General features: G+C 43.9%; 1 protein-coding gene across 1 annotated transcript in view; it reads left to right on the top strand.

The window, feature by feature from the left end:
- The window catches only part of OTUD4 (OTU deubiquitinase 4), a 77,499-nt gene extending 63,888 nt beyond the window's left edge, over positions 1–13,611 (top strand). Inside the window, exons 14-20 of the mRNA XM_040418505.1 lie at positions 1,429–1,585; positions 1,793–1,916; positions 9,833–9,882; positions 10,790–10,916; positions 11,078–11,332; positions 11,451–11,491; positions 11,938–13,611. Of these exons, the coding sequence (XP_040274439.1) occupies positions 1,429–1,585; positions 1,793–1,916; positions 9,833–9,882; positions 10,790–10,916; positions 11,078–11,332; positions 11,451–11,491; positions 11,938–13,056 (1,873 nt within the window). The 3' untranslated portion in view covers positions 13,057–13,611. The remainder of the gene's footprint in view (positions 1–1,428; positions 1,586–1,792; positions 1,917–9,832; positions 9,883–10,789; positions 10,917–11,077; positions 11,333–11,450; positions 11,492–11,937) is intronic.
- Positions 13,612–20,621: the final 7,010 nt, after the last annotated feature.

Raw genomic sequence — 20,621 nt, 5'->3', positions numbered from 1 at the left:
CGTTATGGGAGCAGAAGAACTAAAATAATGGAAGTGCTGTATTTAGCACACACGGTGGCTCAGTGGTTAGCACTGGGGGTCCTAGGTTCGAAATCCGACCAAGGACAACCTCTGCATGGAGTTTGTATGTTCTCCCCGTGTTTGCGTGGGTTTCCTACGGGTACTCTGGTTACCTCCCACACTCCAAAAATGTACTGACAGGGAACTGATTGTGAGCCCCATTGGGGAGAGTGTGATGCTAATGTCTGTAAAGCGCTGCAGAATATAGTACCGCTATATAGGTGCATAAAATAATAAAATAAATAAACTGACGGGAACGGAGCCTAACAGATCCGTTAGAAGTTTTTTTGTTTTTGTTTTTCAGAGAAAAAAAAAGTCCTTTATGCAGAACTTTTCTCTCTGCTATTTTTGACAAACTCTGTGATGGAAACCCTGAACGGAGCCGCCGACTCAGATGTGAATGTAGCTTAAATGAATTGTTTTAGGATATCAAAATTGTGCCTATATAGTTTTATATGACTGTTATGTGACAGGGAATGTATGGCCTATCCACAATATATATTATAGATTTTATTCCTACAAAAAGGACATCCCTCCATTTACGTCACAGTTGTCTGATTGGTAGTGGCTTATGCTGTTAACTTTCATCTCCATAGATTGCATGGTAAAACACCCGCCACATACTTTGGAAACAGTGGGAACCTCCTTTTGGTTTTTCAAGCTAAATGATCTTATTCTTATGGAGCAGGCATGCTCAACCTGAGGCCCTCCAGCTGTTGCAAAACTACAACTCCCAGCATGCCCGAACAGCTATCAGGCTTCAGCAGGGCATGGTGGGAGTTGTAGTTTTGCAACAGCTGGAGGGCCGCAGATTGAGCATCCCTGTAATATGGAGGATTTGACCTCTTCCTTTAGTAGCTCTTATGCTGCTTAATATGACTGGAAGATGTGAACTACAGGAATAGTAATGTTATGGCAGCTAACTAGATGCCTCTCTCATCTTTCCTCTCCTCTCGTTCTTTTCATCCTTCTGGGACCATTAATGGGCTCTCCCTCATTTTTCCAGTTCGTTCCCCAAAACTGATGCCCTTTTAGGCAGTGCTTCTCTATTCCGTTGCATCATGCCCCAAACCCCACATTATAAATGCCCCCCCCTCCCATATTTCTGAGAGTTGTTTAGTATTAATATTTATACTGCACTATCATAGCTGTTGATTGGCCATCTAAACTTCTTTATGTTCTTAATATAAGGGCAATGCCTTTCGGAAAGCAATATTTGAGAAGTGATTGAAAATGATCTGTTAGAAACTGAAAATTGGTTAATTGCATTGCTCCTGTGGGGTCTGTAATACAAGAAGAAGCCCAAATATTATGTAGCCCAAAAAGAAATTTGGATACACATGACTTCTTTCTGCCCTCTTATTACAGGAAGCTGGAGCAGAGTGAGGAGTCTGGTTACTTCAAGAGAGAGAACATTCACTTTGGCTTAACTCCTGAGGAACGTCAGGAGAAGCAAGTGATTGAGGAATCCAAGTCTTTGTATGAAATGCAAAACAGAGATGCCGATGCCTTTCCAGCCCTCTCTGTAAGTGGTTAATGTTACTTATTCCATTCTTCTTAATAAAACAGCTAATATAAGAAGCTCTGTAATTGATTGATCAAAAGATGGACCACAGCTATAAATCCCACGGGAAATTAAAGTGGCATCCTATTGCTCGATAGATTTCTATGGCATTTATTATACTGCTAGGCTGAAGGTTATTTGATATTTTGGGCTATCTTTTCATTTAAGGCACCAGCTCCTGCTGATACATCTATACAGAGTTCTGATGCTTTACCCTTGAGAAAAAGCCCAGCACTCCCTAGTGAAAAAAGCACTAGGAGGAAGTCTGAAGCAGAAGATCAGAAAAACAAAGGTTGGCTTACTATTCTTTTATGTGGACTTTATATAATCTGTGTCCAACACTGTCAGTTCATCAGGCAACAGATTGAATGCTTTATTTAAAAAAAAAAGTAGATATGAAATAACAAAGTGAAGCAATTTAAATATCAACATAACGTATTATGCCATGAATAGCTGAACCGTGCCGGAGCGTGGTTACTGGTGTGTTCCCATTAGCCGTCCGTTTCTGATCTCCGTACCGTGGGAGTAGAGTGTGGGCTTTATGTTTAAGTTCAAGGTATGGGTCAACAAGAGGTTTGGGGAATTGGGCCAATCCACAAGTCTAATAGAAGGTTTCTCTATGTAATTTCAGGCTTGATGTTTGTTTTTTTTTTATAGTTTTTTCTGTATAGAATTGTTTAGTGTTTGGAACATTCAGGGCCCAGATACAGTATACTAAGGCTAGTTTCACATCTCTGGCAGCAATTGTTCGGAACTGGCACTGCCGGATGCAACCGGAATGCCGTCCTGGACCCATTAACTGTAATTGCGTCCGGTGGAGATCCGGGCCACTGTCTGGCAAAAATGCCAAGAATCAGCCAGACAGAAACCGCTGAAGCTTGTGTCCGTCCGATTCCTGGCATTCTCTGCCCGAACTAGCTGCTGGATCACAATGCAAGAGATGTGACACTAGCCTAAAACTTGTTTTTGTAAAGTCCGTCGGCACAGAATGCGCAAAATTAATTGAGGGCATATTAATTGTGGGACCAGCACCAATGTCGGATAGGTGCTGGTCCCACCTGTGAGACCTGAACCTATCTCTTGAACAGGTGCAGCATGCTGTTGGCTACTTCTCGCCCATATTCATTGGGGGACACAGAGACCATGGTATAGCTATGTCCTCTAGGAGGCGTTGACACTAGATAAAGCTGTTAGCTCCTTCCCTGGCAGCTATACCCCCTCCAGTCTGGAGAGAGAGCTTCAGTTTTTTCTAGTGTCAATAGGAGGCAAGACCTCCCTGCTCTGCAGGGATCTCCTGAAGATTTTTTATTTTAGTTTATTTTTTTCCCCCTTCTTTTTCAGATGGGCAAACAGGGACGCCTCGCCTCCCTGTTCTCCCGGGGTCGAGTTGCGCCAGTGCCGGTGTCCCGCACTGCTGCCTCCCCCACAGAAGACAAGGTGGACCAGGGCAGCCTCGCTCCCCTGCATCCCGCCAGCCAAGGGGTCACCCATCCAAGCCCCCCTTTCCAGCGTCCTGCCACTATGGTGCCAGTAGCTGAAGGGGTGACCCTGCTGGACCAGAGGAGGGGTGAAGGCAATCTCTGAAAAGCCGCGCTGCGGCTTGCTGGGCCGCAGCCTTCGTCCCTTCTCCCCCTCCCCCAGTCGCCTGCTGAGCCACTGCCTTAACCCTTCATGGCCACCCACCATTCTTGGGCTGGCACCTGATTATCTGGGGCCCTTCCCCTAAGTACACTGTACATGAGTGGAGGATTTAACCCCTTAGGCCGGCTTCCTAGTTTTATGAAAAAAATATTAAAAAATTGTAATATAGGACATGTCCGTCCGTACGGATCCCCCTCCTCAGCCACACTTGCATAATTCCCAATACCGCCTCCGGGCCGTTTGGTTGATGATTCTCCACCTGCACTATCCAATGCAGGACCACTGCAGGATCCCTATCCGTCCTCCGGGGCCGTTTGGTTGATGATTCTCCACCTGCAAAATCCAGTGACGGACCACCGCAGGGTTGGTTGATTATTCTCCACCTGCGCAACTCAGTGAAGGTTCTCTGCAGGATCCCAATCCGTCCTACGGGGCCGTTTGGTTGATAAATTCTCCACCTGCGCCATACAGTGGAGGACCTCTGGGATTCCCAATCCACCCTCCTGGTTGTTGGTTAATAATTCTCCACCTGCGCAGACCAGTGGGGTCCGCTGAAATCTCCCATCCACCCTCCGGGGTTCTTTGGTTGATAATGCACCACCTTCGCAATCCGGTGGAGAGACTTTTGGGAGTTTCCGTTCCACCCTCGGGGGGTTTGGTTGATAAGTCCCCGCCTGCGCAGTCCACAACTGCCAGGGTCGAGATTCTGAAGGGTAGCTCTACGCACAAGCGAACCGCAGCAGGACAATTTTCTCCTTGAATATTTCCGCTCCCCTACTCTTCCTCCCTAAAAATCATGCTCAGACACACCCTCCCTCACTGGGGCAGGTCCGTCCATAAAGAGGGGAGAACCTCTGATTCGGATCCTGATATGAGTGCATTACCCACTTCCTTTGGTGGTGTAACTGCACTACTTCAGAATACAGTGCCTGCTTTATACATTGTCCCCTGCCATAGGTGGACTAAGTACAATGACTTGGGGTTCGGGACCTGCCATATGCAGATCCATCAGTGGCGCGATGACATTGTCACTGGTTACATTATGTGCTGTATACATTACCCCCTTAGGTGCACTATTGCACTCCACGGGGTACAGGACTCGCCATATGCGCTAGTTCGCTGTGGGCATTCGCCCCCCTTCTTAGGTGGGGTATTCTCTCTACCACTGACCAGTATTTGCCGTATGCTCACACCTTCCTTAGGTAGCTAATTACTCTACCATTGAATGCGGTTCCGACTGTCCGCTATCCTTCCATAGGCGGAGTGTTGCACATCACCGTGCTTCCGTCGCATTTCCCCCTTCCGCTAGTGATCCACTAGCGGGGAGTAACTAAACATCTTCTGCGGCACTACGGCTCTGGGTGCCTTCGCTTATTTCCAAGAGGGCGTGGCTACAGTTGGTTCTCGCAGGCGCCCGACACCCTTACCCTAGTGTTATATGGGTGCCACCAGTGGATACGGTGGCTATTCATCGTTACATCCTTCTTTTGGTGCTGGTTTTGCACCTGATTATGACATCCTCTGTCTTCCAGGGGGTTCTTAGCATCACTTGTGGGTCCCTTGCCTGGCTTCCTTCTCGGGCGGAGTTCTTTTGGCACGGCCGCTTGATCTTTGGCTACTTCTGTATAGCGTCGGTCTCTTACAGGGTAGGGGCTTAGACCTAGCCTATTGCTTCTCCTGCCTGTCCCCCTCTGGCTCATGGTTCATTGTCACCCCGTATGCCTTGGTAGTTCCTACGTTGCTACCTTCCCTCACCTGCGTTGCATGGGGTATTCGTTTGGTGCCTTTCCATTCCAGACACGATCTGGTCCTAACTGGTGGGCTGTGCCGCCCTCCACATTCTTCCTCCTACAGGGACTCTTCCATTGGTCCGGGTGTGCTAACGGTATCTTCACAAGGGCTTCCGCCTTCTCTCCAGAGCCAGAGTTCCGGAAGCATCCGCCATGGAGGTCCTGATTCTCCTTGGCGGGAGTTTCTTCCCCTCCTCCTCAGGGTTCTACGGAAGGTCCGGATGGAGGACATTCAGACATCCTAGTCGATCCGAAACTGACTCGTCGTGCGTGATATGCCGACCTCTCCTGGAGACGTCCCTTAGTCACTGCCACTCAGAGACGTCCTTATTTCAGGGGGTTCAGTCTTACATGACCTTTTCAATGACGGCGTGGCTATTGAGACCGCCGTTCTAACGTGGAGAGGGTTTTTCGGCGGACACCTTCCTCACTATGATTCAGGACAGGAAGTCTGCATCGCCAGTATTTATTCTGGGACCTGTAGGTCCTTCTGAGGCTTCTCTGAAGCCAAGATGTCCCCCTCACTTTGGGGTTTTCTCTTTCCTTTCTACTTTAAGGGTTGGACCTTTTGTTTAGCCCTTGTTTCCTTGATGGGTCAGGTGTTGGCACTTCCGTCTTGGGCAGCCTTCCAGGTTCCCTGGTGCCCGTGGGAATCTTCTTTCAAGGAGCGGCACATATGGTTCCTCTGTATCGTCCTTGCAGCTTTGGGATCTGAATATGGTTTTCTCAGCATTCCTTCTTCTCCCGAAGGTAGTCTCTGACTTCCATAGCACGTTCCTTTCCTTCGCGCCCTACGGAAGGGAGTTACATTATGGACGTTGTCAGTGTTCTACTCATTATTAGCAGCCTCCAGTCCCTCTTGGCGTACGGACCCCCTTTTTCTCTCGGGAGGGTCATCGCTGGGGATTGGCGGCCCCCAAAGGGCGATTGCACGTTGGATTCGGTCAGGCAGTGCTGCAGCTTACCACGCTCGGAGCGGGTTTCCACCTTTTAGGTGTCACGGCTCACTCCCCCAAAGTGGTGGGCGCTTCTTGGGCTAGGAGGAATCGGGCTTTGGCTGCACAGTAATGTAAGGTGGCTCCGGTCCTCCTTGCACATGTTCGCAAGAAGTTGCCAGGTGCATACTTATGCATTGATGGTCGCTGTGTGGGCCGCGTGGTCTTGCAGGCGACAGTTCTTAGTTGACTGCACGGGCGCTTGCTTCATGGGTCTGTGGTTTTTCCCTCCCTGTTGGACTGCTCTCGGACGTCCCATGGTCTCTGTGTCCCCCAATGAATATGGGCGAGAAAACGAGATTTTGTAAAACTTACCAGTAAAATCTTTCTCGCTCTTCATTGGGGGACACAGCACCCACCCAGTATTGTTGTTCGGCCACAGTTGTGGCTGCTGCTGGTTAGAACCTGGTTCGGTTCTTGGCATTGTTGCTGTTCCACATTGTTTCGTTGGTTTACTTGCTTCTCCTACTGCTTCTCACAAACGGAAGCTCTCTCTCCAGGGGTATAGCTGCCAGGGGAGGAGCTAACAGCTTTATCTAGTGTCAATGCCTCCTAGAGGACATAGCTATACCATGGTCTCTGTGTCCCCCAATGAAGAGCGAGAAAGAGATTTTACTGGTAAGTTTTACAAAATCTCGTTTTTTGCAACTCCCATAGAAGTGATTAGAGGGGGGCCTTGCTTGCGCGGTTTGCTCTAGTTGATTGAGAGCTGCAGGTCCCAAAGCTGGGACCCGCACCTATCTGACATTGGTGGCATATGCTAACAATACAGCCTTCTGGCATGTACTGCAGAGCTGATCTTGGCCTGCAGAGGCCCAGCAACTTGTGCAGTTACCCATGACCCAGCAATCACATGATTGCTAGTACCAGGGCAGGAAGTGATATTGCCACTGGCTGATCTGTATACAGCGATGGGGAATTAGGAATAGTAGAAAAAAGTCTCTGCTTTCTCAATTGGGAGCCCAGTGGGCTCCCCGCTCCTGCAGCTGCTAACTTCTCAAGGACATTTAGAAACATCCTTGCAGACTTAAATGTGGACCACTAAGACGTATATGGTCTACATGAGGTCTGTAAGTGGTTATAAAAAATAGTGTTCCTTTTATAGACCTGTACAACAAACCCTTCCACTGCATAAACCTTCCTCTAACTTCAATTAAAGATAGTTTTTTTTTTTTCCTTGCATTATTTTCCTGTCTGTACCGAATGAGAGTGCACTAGAGAATTCAAGCCAGGTGCTGTGTACACAGAGCCTGCCGAGCATTAGGAACTTCAAAATGGTTTCCTTTGTGAAAGACAACGAAAATACTGCTGGGGATATTACTAGTACAAATTAATATTAAACCTCTCTAAAATAGGTAAGGTAAAAATGGAAGGTGAGAAGTATTTATTTTTTCTCCTGGTCATCCTGCTGCACACTATTGGAGTCAATAGGTCTAAGGGTACTTGAGGCAGAGGATTCCGGCAGTCCGGACGTAAACTGCGGATCCGTCTGACAAATGCATTGCGATACCGGATCCGTCTATTCGGTGTCATCCAGAAAAACGGATTCGGTATTAATTTATTTTTGCATTTTTAAAGGTCTGCGCATGCGCAGCCTGAAAAGCCAGATCCGTTTTGCCAGAACACTTAATGCCGGATCCGGCACTAATACACTTCAATGTAAATTTAATGCCGGATCCGGCATTCCGGCAAGTGTTCAGTATTTTTGGCCGGAGATAAAACTGCAGCATGCTGCTGTATTTTCTCCGTCCAAAAAACGTAAAAGGGACTGAACTGATGCATCATGAACGGATCGCTCTCCATTCAGAATGCATTAGGATAAAACTGATCATTTTTTTCCCGGTATTGAGCCCCTAGGTCGGAACTCGATACCGGAAAACAAAAACGCTAGTGTGAAAGTACCCTAATTCGGCAATGATCTTTATTGGGGCTGGGCAATTTTGCCCAAAAAAAGTAAACTCGATCATTTAACTTAAGAATTTAAGAACTATTATCTATTTTTCTCGATAATTTTTTTTTTTATAGCGATAACTTTTATTTTTTTATATTAATGTAGCCATATAACAGCTTCTTTTTTTTATGGGACAAGTTGCATTTTTTTTTTTTTTTTTTTTTTTTTTTTTTATTGACACCATTTTGGGGAGAAGCAGTGTTACCAGGGCTGGGGCACACTGGAAGTAGCAGTCTTTCCAGGGCTGGCGGCTGCAGGTGCGGGGACTTAATGGGTTGCAGCTGGGGACAGGCCTGTGAGCTGCTCTTCTCCAGCAGGATCCTCTTCCTGCTCAGAGTTGACTTGAGACAAGGCGCTGAGCATCCTCCATAAGAGGCTCACCAACCCACTGCACCACCAGATTCTAAACAACCTGCACCGATGCAGCACATTGGACAAAAAAAATATATAGATTCTTTGGTATTTCAAAAGATAACATTGCTGGACTCTGAAAGGGCATATCGAATTTAAGGGATTTTCTGAGATTTTAATACTGATGACCTGTCCATTGAGAATGCATTGGCTGTGCCGCTATACAATGTACGGCGCTGTGCTTGGTAAGCATGAAGAAAGCCGCAGCGCTCACAGGAGCGCCGGAGACTTCTCAAACAGCTGATTGGCAGGGGTCCCGAGGATAGGTCATCAGTATTAAAATCTCGGAAAGCGCTTTTAATTTGATTAATCACCCAGCCCTAATCTCTGTGCTGTGTAGTAGAAACATTGTTGCTTAATATTTTCACGTCATATAGCTGTGTCTAAATAATGTAACACAGGGATTTGTGAACATAACGGGATCTACCTAAAATCTGCTGTGCATTAACATAAACAAGAAGAGATGCAAGTAGCATGCTATACCACAAAATCCGGAGAACAGTCAGGGAACCTTTCCGCTCCCATATGCTGCCTTGTTAATACTGTTTGTTTTTCATAGTGTGGTGTATTATTTTTTAGTCGGAGCTGTATTTCTAAGGCCCCTTTCACACAAGTGAGTATTCCGCGTGGGTGCAATGTGTGATTTATTTCAATGGGGCTGTGTACATGTGCGTTGGTTTTCCCGCATCACTTGGGCGTTGCGTGAAAATCGCAGCAAGCTCTATATTCTGCGATTTTTCCACGCAACGCAGGCCCCGTAGAAGTGAATGGCAAGTGCAGATACGATGCGTTTTTCACTGATGGTTGCTAAGAGATGTTGTTTGTAACCCTTCAGTTTTTTATCACGCGCGTGCAAAGCGCATTAAATCGCATTGCACCCGTGCGATGATAAACGAACAACTGAACGCGATTGCAGACCAAACTGAATGACTTTGTTTCACTGAACGCATTCGCAACACATCCGAACCTAATCCGCACACGCTTATCTGCAAGGGGCCTTATTGGGGGTATTGCAGCCAGGCATAAAAACATGAAATTCAGGCTCTTTGTATATGTTTTGACCAAAATGCACAGGCCCACTCACCATGTCATGGTGGTCTCTTTCAAGAGGGTTCCTACACTAATTTGGCACAGTACCACATGGCAAGCGCTGACACAACACAGCATCTGCAGGTATGAAGACCCTGCAGACCAACAACATCCCTCGCGTCAGGCTAAGACCCCTTGCCACTGAGGCACAGCGGCCATGCAGCACCGCACCATGTGAACACATCTCCTTTCCATTTCGTCTCTAAAACTAATTGTAACCAAGTGCCTGTGTCTGCGTGACCCAAGTGTATTTTTCTGCCGTTTGGCAGAACTTGCATATCTCTTTACAGGAATTGCATTTTTTTTAATATGTGTTTTTTCTTTTGTTAAGTCTCCAGACTGGCACAGCCTCCAAAAGTGATTGAGGAGAAATTAAGTGAGGTACAATTACATGTAGATCGCATTTGAACAAATTATGTACAACTGCTTCTGGTTTCTCAATCCTTATATAAAAAGCATTGCTTCTTGTATCCCTATAACATGGTATAACGCACTGATCTACATTAACCACCTGCTCTCATTGTTCTGGCCAAGAGATTTAAAGGGGACCTGTAGGCTTTCCTGATAGGTCTGTTCTAGTCAATACTTATATTGTCCATGAAGTAACAATTCTGGAGCATGAATTCTTTCAATTCTGTATCGTGCCATTCCACTGTTATTTCTCCTGGAAGTGTACGAACAAATTGATAGCTGGGTGTTACGATTCCGTTTGTTGCTACACACTTCGACATTTAAAGCACCAGGTTTCTGTGTCCAGGTGTGTAGGGACATGCTCCATTGACAAGTGGAATAGTATTGTAATGTATTCACACATACAGTAGGAATTATAGATGGATACTACTATGCAGAGTTGTTAATTTCATGTAGAATACAAAGACTGTTTGGAGAACTTACAGGTCCTCTTAATAGCACAGCAGCACATAATTTAGACCAGTGTTCTTCAACTCCAGTCCTCAAGGCCCACCTGCCGGTCATGATTTGAGAACATCCCACAGAATGATTGCCTGTGGTATGTTCTGATGCATTGACACTAAGTACTGTATATCACCTGCTCAATATTAAGGAAATCCTTAAAATATGACATGCTTGGGGTTGGGAGGACTGGAGAAACAGTGATTTAGAATACAACTTGTGTCTTTGAGATTTGAAGTAAATTGAAGTTTATAGGAAGCAAGCTTAATAGTATTCATTAGTATTTCAAAGAACTGGTTGGATAAGAGGGTAGGCCATGTGTACGTGAAATCTGAAATAGTAGTACTCATGTTGATCGCTGATCTATAATTGACAGGAAATAAAGCCGCTTGCTACCTCTGAATCGGTTGTTTCACATGATGTCACCGTTCTTCCAACCCCTGCTGAGCAGCAGACACCCACCACAGTGCCTTCTGTACCTGCCGTGGTCTCATCTTGGTCAGGTTGGTCTGGTGTCTGTCTGTCTAGCCTCTTCTAATTTGGCTGTAAATGAATGACGCACAGTGAAGTAGTGGGACTGATGATTTATCACAGAAACATGCAGTACTCCTAAAAAAACCATAGGTCTATAGTGTGTGATGGAACTGCGTTGTTTTCTTTTTAGGGACTTCAGCAGAGATGCCTACTTTCCCCAGAGCTGGCTCTGACTCTGTATTACAACCTCAGGTGACATCAGCCCAGTTCACACCACTTCCAGTTTCAATTCCAGCAGTTAACCAGCCTTTACTGCCTATGCCACAGACGCTGAGTGCTTACCAGGACCCTCTTTATCCTGGATTTCCTGTCAATGAAAAAGGAGAGCAAGCTACTGCCCCTCCTCCCTACTCTCTCTGTAAGAATGGAGATGACCTACCTACCGGTGAGTCAGACTGATGTGGACTCATTTCTTTCACTTGTTATAAACTAAATGTAGATATTGTGTATGTGTCTGAGGAAATATTTCGAAGAATTAAAGATTATTACTTTATTTTTTTCAGATAAAAGCATCCTTCATTTCTTTTACAACCTTGGCATAAAGGTTAGTATTCAGTCGGACTCCAGGGGCCAGACTTATCATTAAACTACTCCACTTCTGTGGCGTGAAAAAGTCACACATCTTTTGCACAAGTGGAGTGGTGAGGGAGGTGCTGGGGCCGGTGGTCATCTTCTACATCAGAAAACTGGTGTAGAACACCGAAATCTAGATCAGTATAGGTGCACAGACTGCCGGATGCTGAGCCTAATTTATGACGATGCATATGCCGCCGAGTTACTTATCGTAGTAGTACTAGGATTTCACAAATGATTGATCGTCATCATCACTATACATAAATGAGTGGTATTTATCTTACTCTTCCTTAAAATGGTATTCTTTTAGCGAATTCATGTGCATTTGTTCTTTTTATTGTTCTAACGGTGCTATTTGTTCATAACTATGCCACAACAGAGCTTTAATTCTTTTTCTCTTCACTTACCTTTTCTCAGGCTTACACGTGTCCAATGTGGCCCCCACACTTATACCTGCACCCTCTTCACCAAGCCTACTTAAGTATTTGCAGGATGTATCCAAATGTTCACGTTTACCCACAAAGCCATTGGGTACAGGAGGCTGCTGCAAACCAAAGTGAAGTAGATCCTTCGGTCTTTGCTCATCAGAGTGTGGTGGGAAATGAGAACCAGAGCGAAGACCCTGCAAGCTTATGTCCCCCAGTGGTTGAAAGCCCACCGGTCCAAATCCCAGTGACTGGTGGGGAAATGGCTCCACAACCTTATTCATCGGAAGAAAAATGCCAGTTCCAGGCACAGGGCAGCGAATTTGAAGACCTGCTATCAAACAAGACAGTGCTCCCACAACCTCCTTTTGGACAGAGTTCCTACATGGGACCGCTACCAATAGCTTCTCCATTTTTCCCACAAGTTTGGTATGGATATCCATATCAAGGATTTATTGACAACCCAATGGTACGGCATAATATCTTCATTACCCCTCAGGATTCAAGTTTGCCTGAAAGCATTTCAGCAGGCACTGTCTTAGAATATAATGCAGTTCAATCAGCAATAAGTCAGCCCTATCATATTGTGGGTGAACCAGCTAGGCCTCTGTTGCCTGCTGCTACTATTGCTAGAGAGTCAGGGTTGAATACCACAGCGGTCAAAGAGGAACAAACTTCAGCTATGGCCGTAATGGAGCAGCAGAAGCCTCCAGCTAAATTGACCGATGGTCAAGTGGCTCCATTAACAGAAATGCCAGAGGGCAAAAAAGGAGAGAAGAAAGAAGCTTCAGTACCAGTAGTCATGGCACCTATAATTCCACCTGAAGAGAGGCCGCTTAGAGCAAGGGAAGAAAGCTCCGAGGATGAGAGGGAGGTATCTAACATGCTGAGTAGCGGAAGATCAAAAAACTTTTACAATCAGTCATTTGGTAGTAGGAGGCCTCGCAATGACAGGTATTATCAAACCAACAGAGGAGGCTACCAGTATAACAGAACTGATGAGGGGTGGAGGGGGCAAAGAGGCAGAGAGGATGGCTCTTACAGAAATTTCAGAGGCCGGCCAAATCGAAGACGGCAATTTGGAGATGCTTATAAACAGCAACATGAGTAGGCGCTCATTGATGATCTCAGTTAAGAATGTTTGTATGTTTTTCTTTGTATTTATTTGGACATTATATACTCCAGATAATAAAATAAGAATCATATATTCTTTAAAGTACAGGTAAAGGTTTAGAAATTGGGAGAGTAAAGTAACCCATACGTTTGTATTTTTTGTCTTCCTAGCTCAGTCTCTACCACTTTACTGTTCTTGTGAAACAGACTGATGGCGGAAATGTGTGGTATTCATTTCTTTATTCATGTAGAAGTTTAGGTTTACCACCAGAACTAGTAATTGTAATAAGAAGAGGACAAATTGTCCAGCCTGAACTCCAGATTCTCAACACTTAGTAGACTTGCAGTGATGTATTGGGCTACTTTCACACTCTTGTTTTGGCTTTCCGTTCCTGAGATCCGTTCAGGGCTCTCACAAGCGGTCCAAAACGGATCAGTTTTGCCCTAATGCATTCTGAATGGAAAAAGGATCCGTTTAAAATGCATCTGTTTGCATCAGTTCAGTCACCATTACACTTTGGAGACTCAGCGTTTTGGTGTCCGTCTGATGAAACTGAGCCAAACGGATCCGTCCTGACACACAATGTAAGTCAATGGGGACGGATCCGTTTTCACTGACACAATCTGGCACAATAAAAAACGGATCCGTCCTCCATTGACTTTCAATGGTGTTCAAGACAGATCCGTCTTGGCTATGTTAAAGATAATACAAACGGATCTGTTCTGAACGGATGCAGACGGTTGTATTATCTGAACGGATCTGTTCATGACGATTCCACACAAAACGCGAGTGTGAAAGTAGCCTTAGACCGTCACACTCTATATGGAGTTGGCTGTATGTTTAAATGCCTTATTGTTCTTTTAAGACTACCGATCAGATCTGGGTGGCTGTTGCTTCTAATTGTGCTTCCGTTCCAAAGGCCTTTCATCTTTGAATGAACTTGAATGTTGTTACTTATGATGGCATGTTGTAAATAGCAAACTGTTCAATCACTTCTCTGTTTGGAGGGGGTCAAAAGTGTTGCATGTCTACACGACTATTAAAAACACAGTCAGTATTTGCGGGGTAAATCCCAAGTCAATATGGGAATGTTAAGATTTTTATCCACAGCCTCTCCGTCCTATGGTAACTTCTAATAACCATTATTAAGCATTTTTTGTTTAAAGTTTGGGTAAAGGGTAACACCATGCCGTGTGTGATTCATAGACCTGCTCTAGAGACAATAATTAAAGGGGTTGGCTACTTTTCAATGTCATTTCTCAAAAAGCCATAAACTGTTATGTACATGACTTGTTCCTGGCTACCATTACTTCCGTGCAGGGGTTGAACAGCAACTAGATGTGTCTGGCAGAATCCCCTGTACCTGTGCATGCGCTAGATACGTCCACTTGCTGTTTAGCGCCTGTGCAGAAGTACCGTTAGCCAGGAACAGCCTAAGGAAGCAGTTACGTGAACAAGTGACTTTGAAGTATGGATGTGGAGGATGCCAGGCGAATGTGTTTACTCCACCGACGACCGCTCGGAGACGATACAAAGTCACGTACGCTTGTATGGAGCATACATGACTGTTTATGACATTTTGAGAAATGTCATTCTAAACTGGCCAATCCGTAGGAGGATGGTAGTGTAAACAGTTTGCTATATAGCTGCTAGCAATAACCCAAGGCTGCAGGATACACATTTTGGGGGCTTGTGTTCAGACAGAGAACTTGTGAAAGAAAACCTGTATGCTCTATTTTGCACTGACATATTGAAAAGATGTGTAAGCACATTGAGTATTTTATTTTAAATCTGTGTATGTAACTACGACGTTCTTTTCATTTTGTGTTCTAGAAAGATTATTTTTAACTCTTCATTGAGTTTAACAGAAACATATTTTTGTTATGCAGGAATATTTAATGTCCTCATTTATTACTCTTCTTCTTATTTTGAGTTTTTTTGTTGGTTCTTTTAAAAGCTTGTGGTGGACTTGAATGTTTTTTTTTTTCTTCTGGAAATAATATGTACTTGATGCCTCTTGTTTCCGGGGATGCTTTCTCAGAAGCATGATATGAATTTGTCCTTTATATCTTTTGTGTGTGGTGTGCTATCAAAACAGCTTTTGCTGTCATCATGTTTACATGTTAAGTTTGTTGGTTTTTATTTACTACATAAATCCAGATTAAAGGATTAAGAGCTACTGATTCCTTGGTATGAATAACTTTATTTCTGATGTATTTATATTACCTGAAAATCTATTTTGTGTCTATATGTTTGTCTTTTATTATAGTTAGTAAAAAATATTTACTGACAAATAAAATAAGATTGAAAAGAAACCTACTTTGGATATGAATGGATAATTCAATGTTTTATCATCCTGCCTCACTGTCAAACACCATCTCATAGCTGTTGATTTTGAAGGTATGTAGCTTTATTTTTGCAAATTTTGAGGTCAGATTTACTTATGCTGTATATGACTTAAAGTGGTTGTCTCACTTTAGCAAATGACATTTATTATGTAGGCAAAGTTAATACAAGTGCGGGTCCCACCTCTGGGAGAACGGAGCAGGGAGAGCTGTGGCTGGAGGACCCCGGATTTCCCGCAGTCCATCCACCACCAAGCGCTGCTCCCCGGGGCGGCCCCTGCTCCCATTCATTTCTTTGGGGCAGACTGAAATAGCCGAGCCAAGGTGCATGCACAGTGCGCCCTCCGTTAATTTCCCTGCTCCGTTCTCATTGCTCATTGAGATGGCAAAACCCCTTTAAGGCTGTATTACACTGGCCGATTGTTGGACAGATCACCGCTAACATGCGCTTGTAGGAATGCTCGTTAGGGATGAACTGGCAGTGTAATACTGCCACCAATTACCTGATGAATGAGGAATCCAGATTTTAAAGCAGGCTTGAAAATCTTTAAAAAATCATTTTGCCTGACCCTGCTCTCCCCTAACAACCTCTCTAATCAGGAACTCCCCACACACGTTAAAGTGTCGGTCTCCTGTTCCATTGAAGGTGCTAGTCACAGTGCCGGAGGCTACAGGGAACAGCTGATCAGTGAGTGTATGTGATGTCAGACCCTCACCAATCGGATATTGATGACCTAACCCGAGGACAGGTCATCAATATCAGGAGCCTGGAAAACCCATTTGACAAGAGCCAATTCCAATGCACTCCTGGGAGATGCAGGTGCTTGATGAACTGATGCCCACCCACAGAAAGGGATAATATAGTTAAAATAATGGTGTGCATTGTCAAACAAGAAAAGTAAGATCAGCTCACCTCCATTATAGGTGTGGTGCATGAACGCAGGGCTAGCTCCCAGGGATCATAGAAGAAAAACGTGAATTGTTCAGCAAAATATCTTTTTTTCCATTCCATCCACCATGACAGCCACAATGAGAGATGACCCTTGACCTCTGTAGGGGCAGGAGTACACAGAGAGTTTAAATTGGTTCCGCCTATCCCGCCTGTTAAAAAACCTACACTATCCATTCAATCCTCCTCTGACCCAGAGGACATTGGTGAGGATACCTCTACCTCCAGACAGGTGCTTGAGGAAGACCTTCTCTCAGAAGGAGAAATTGTAGAGGATGATAAATGCTTTTTTTCCTCAGATGAAATGGAAGAGTTACTTAAAGCAGTAAGATCAACCATGGGTATAAAGGATACTCCTAAGCCTCGTACGGTACAGGATGAGATGTTTGGGGGATTACGCACTAAAAGAACCAAAGTGTTCCCCATTAACGAGAATATCAAGTATATGATACTGGACGAGTTGATAGAACCCAAAAAAAGGCTAGGGGTATCTAAAGAGTTCAGGAACAGATTACGGTTTGATCAAGCTGAATGTAAAACATTTTTTGATATTCCCAAAATTGATATTCAGGTGGCAAAAATTGTAAGAAAGACTGCCTCATCTTTTGAAGAGTCGTCACAGTTAAGCAATCCAATGGAACGCAAAGCAGACTCCCTTTTAAGGAAAGCATGGGAAGCTGCTATGTTTGGTGTCAAAACCAACGATGCAGCCAGAACAATGTATTTCTGGTTATCAGAATTAGATGATCACTAAAAAAAAAGACCCCCAGGGGAGATATCATAAATTCTATACCGCTATTAAATTCAGCAACAGCCTTCTTGGCAGACGCCACGGCAGAGTCTGTACACTTTGCCGCTAAAGATGCAGCCTTTTCTAATGTGGCCAGGAGAGCTTTATGGATGAAAGCGTGTTCAGGGGATAAAGCCTCCAAGGCTAAACTGTGCTCTATTGCCTTCTCGGGTGAGTTTGTTTTTGGCCCAGTGTTAGATAAGATACTGGAGAAAGCGGGCAACAAAAAAAAGGGGATTTCTGGAGGAGAAAGAAACAAGAGATCCTTTCGTCAGTTCTATCCACAATCTAAACCCTACAGAGGATAGGGTAAGACAGGTTGTTGCAGCTACCCTAAGGGCGGAAGAGGTAGAGGATTCATCCTTAATCCCCAGAATAAACAAGGCAACAAACAATGACGCCAGAGTGGGAGGCAGGTTGAAGAATTTTCTAAACCAGTGGAATCTGGTTACGTCAAATCCATGGGCCCTAAACATCATAGCCCAGGGATACAGAATAGCAGGAAGGGAAACAATATCATTCCTTATCTGGACGACTTCCTAATAATTGGCAGCTCAAGAGAAGAAACCTCCTGGACCACAAAAGAGTTTATAAGTACCCTTTCAGGTTTGAGATGGGTAGTAAATCTAAAAAAATCCATACTCACCCCATCTACAAAAATAAGGTTCCTAGGCGTAGAGTTAGATTCTGTATCCCAGAGGACCTATCTACGCCAGGACAAAGTAAGAGCGCTCAGAGACGAGATAAGATGCTTTCAGAAAACATACAGGTGTTCCATTCGGAAGGCGATGAGCTTATTAGGGAACTTAACTTCATGTATAAACTCAGTTCCATGGAGTCAGGCCCACACAAGAATCATGCAGACGTGGATCTTAAAAAGATGGAACAGAAAACAGTCATCCTTAGACTGGATAATACAGGTGCCACTAGCGGTCAAAATAGAACTAGATTGGTGGAAAAGAGGAAAATCTGCTTCAGGGCACAGAATCAGGGTACAGAATGGCTCAGGATCCCAGAAGTTCAGATCATAACCGACGTCAGTGCTTCAGGTTGGGGTGCAAAGCTATGCAGCCAGTTTTTCCAGGGAGACTGGCCAGTCAGCATAAAAGAACTTCAAATTACAGAGAGCTGTATGCAGTTCTTATGACTCTCCCACACGTTGTAGACATATTAAAAACAGACATCTGAAAGTCCTCTTGGACAATATCACAACGGTGGCATACCTGAAACATCAGGGAGGCACAAAATCCAACCAGCTAATGGAAGTAGCAAGAAGAATTTTTCCTGGGCAGAACAGGACGTTCTCTCCTTAACAGCGGGGCAACTAAAGGGGTCAGATAACCTAGAGGCGGACTTCTTAAGCTGAAAGACAATAAATCCAGGAGAATTGACATTAAACCGAGACTGTCACCGCCAGTTCTGTGAGAAGGTCTGGCAGACGTTCTTCTCTACCTCTTGTATGACGTTCTTTGTTTTGGTTTCACTTTGTCATCTCCTTTCCTTCTGTAAGGTGTCACTTATTTAGACTAATCGTCTTCCTTTTTATTCCCTCTTAGACTGCCTCACTTTGCAGTTTATACTACTTCCTGGATGAAGTGTTCACTGCTGGAGGCTGCTGCTGCTGTTTGCTCAGATAAGTCTTTTCCTTTATTGTGTTTCCTTGCTGGCTTGATTCTAGGTGACCCTGACTCCGTCCGTATTAAGTGCAGGGAGCCGGTGGTCGTGTCCCCTCACTATTATAGGGTTTTCAGGTGTCACACAGTCTTAGGCACAGTCTTGGGGTGCCAATTTTATCACTACCTACAGTAGCTATCACAAGGACGTGAGGAACATTCTTTCTAAATATTGGCATATCATCAAAAAAGACCCATATATAGGCAAATCTCTACCAAGCCATCCGCCCCTAACTTTCAGGAGAGCAAAAACCCTAAAAAATCTGTTAGCACCCAGCAAGCTACGTGAATCTCATCACAAAGCAACTGGGCTAAATATCAGTTCATTTATACCATCTAGACCAGCGGGTAGCACAAAATGCAGACAATCTAAATGTCTATGTTGCCTCTCTATACAAAATTCTACCTCTTTTCGTAGTAACACTACTGGGGAAATTTTTAATATCAAGCAATCAATGGACTGTGGGTCAAATAATGTGATCTACGTGCTGGAATGCCAATGTGGATTACAGTACGTGGGCCGCACCACACAGACGTTACGGAATAGGTTGAACAAACATCGTTCAAACACTAAGAAGAAATTTATGCAGCATAGTGTATCAAGACACATTACGGATAAACATCAGGGTCTTTTTTCAAGTATCTCTGTCATACCTATAGAGAAAATCTATGCCGATACCCGGAACATTACACAAACAATCAAAAGACGTGAAATGTTCTGGATTTATAAACTTAATAGCCTGAGTCCTCAGGGCTTAAATGAGGCATTTGAAATTAATCTATAAACTGATGATATCAATTCACTCACCATTGAAAATTTGAGAAATAGATCCTTCTCTCTATTAGATTCAGACCCTAATTATACAACTGTAGTTTTGAACTCTCTCTCTTTTTTTTTTTTTCAAAAAAATCTTTGCTGATAGATTAACAAGTCTACAACAACATCACTAATATGACATATTTTGGTGGTGGCTGTTGATCATCAGGTACTTCGGGATGGTGGCGACATGCGTGTATTTTTACATACGCATACGCCCACTTACATCCCCTAGATCCTGTATTAATAATGGCAATATATTATTGGGTGGATTGGACAGTGTTCCACCCATATACATGTTCAATTTTTTTATTTTTTTTTTAAGTTTTTTATTTTATTTTTTATTCCAATTCTTTCTATCAGAAGGATTGTCTTATCTAGTTTTTTATACAAGTGGCTAAATGTATTTAATTCCATTTTAAGGGGCGCACGCAGCGCAATTGTTTTATATACCTTGCATCATTTATATATAAAATTATGCATTCCCCTCTTCTTTTATATATTTATATATATATATATATATATATATATATATATATATATATATTTATTTAATAATTTTAATGTTTCCCCTAAAAAACATTTTTTAAAGGTCATATTGTGCCACTTTGCATTTAATATTCTTTTTTTCCCTAGGAATCTAATCATTGTACTTGTAGGGTACCATTGCATGTATATCATTACATGTATATGACCTCTTCTATTATATGATCCCTCCCCCTCTTTTATTATACATTTGAACACTACTTTACATTTTGTAAACAATTTTACAAATGTTTTTGTTGTATCATAGTAGTCTTCAGGTCAGAGTGTCCCTTGTCATATAGAAGCGGCCCTCATAAGTTCTTACTGTATCATGCGATGTTAGATCGCATAAGTATAGGCCAGACGGCACTCTTACCTTTGAAGCGTCTTTAAAGCTAGGTAACGGCACTCACGTGACCGGAATCTGCTCATGTGATCCGGGTCACGTGACGTCAGGCCGAAT

Source organism: Bufo bufo, chromosome 2 (genome assembly GCF_905171765.1).
Source record: "Bufo bufo chromosome 2, aBufBuf1.1, whole genome shotgun sequence".
Classification (NCBI taxonomy): domain Eukaryota; kingdom Metazoa; phylum Chordata; class Amphibia; order Anura; family Bufonidae; genus Bufo; species Bufo bufo.
Note: the sequence above shows the minus strand (reverse complement) of the source record. Positions and strands in the feature narration are given on the sequence as shown.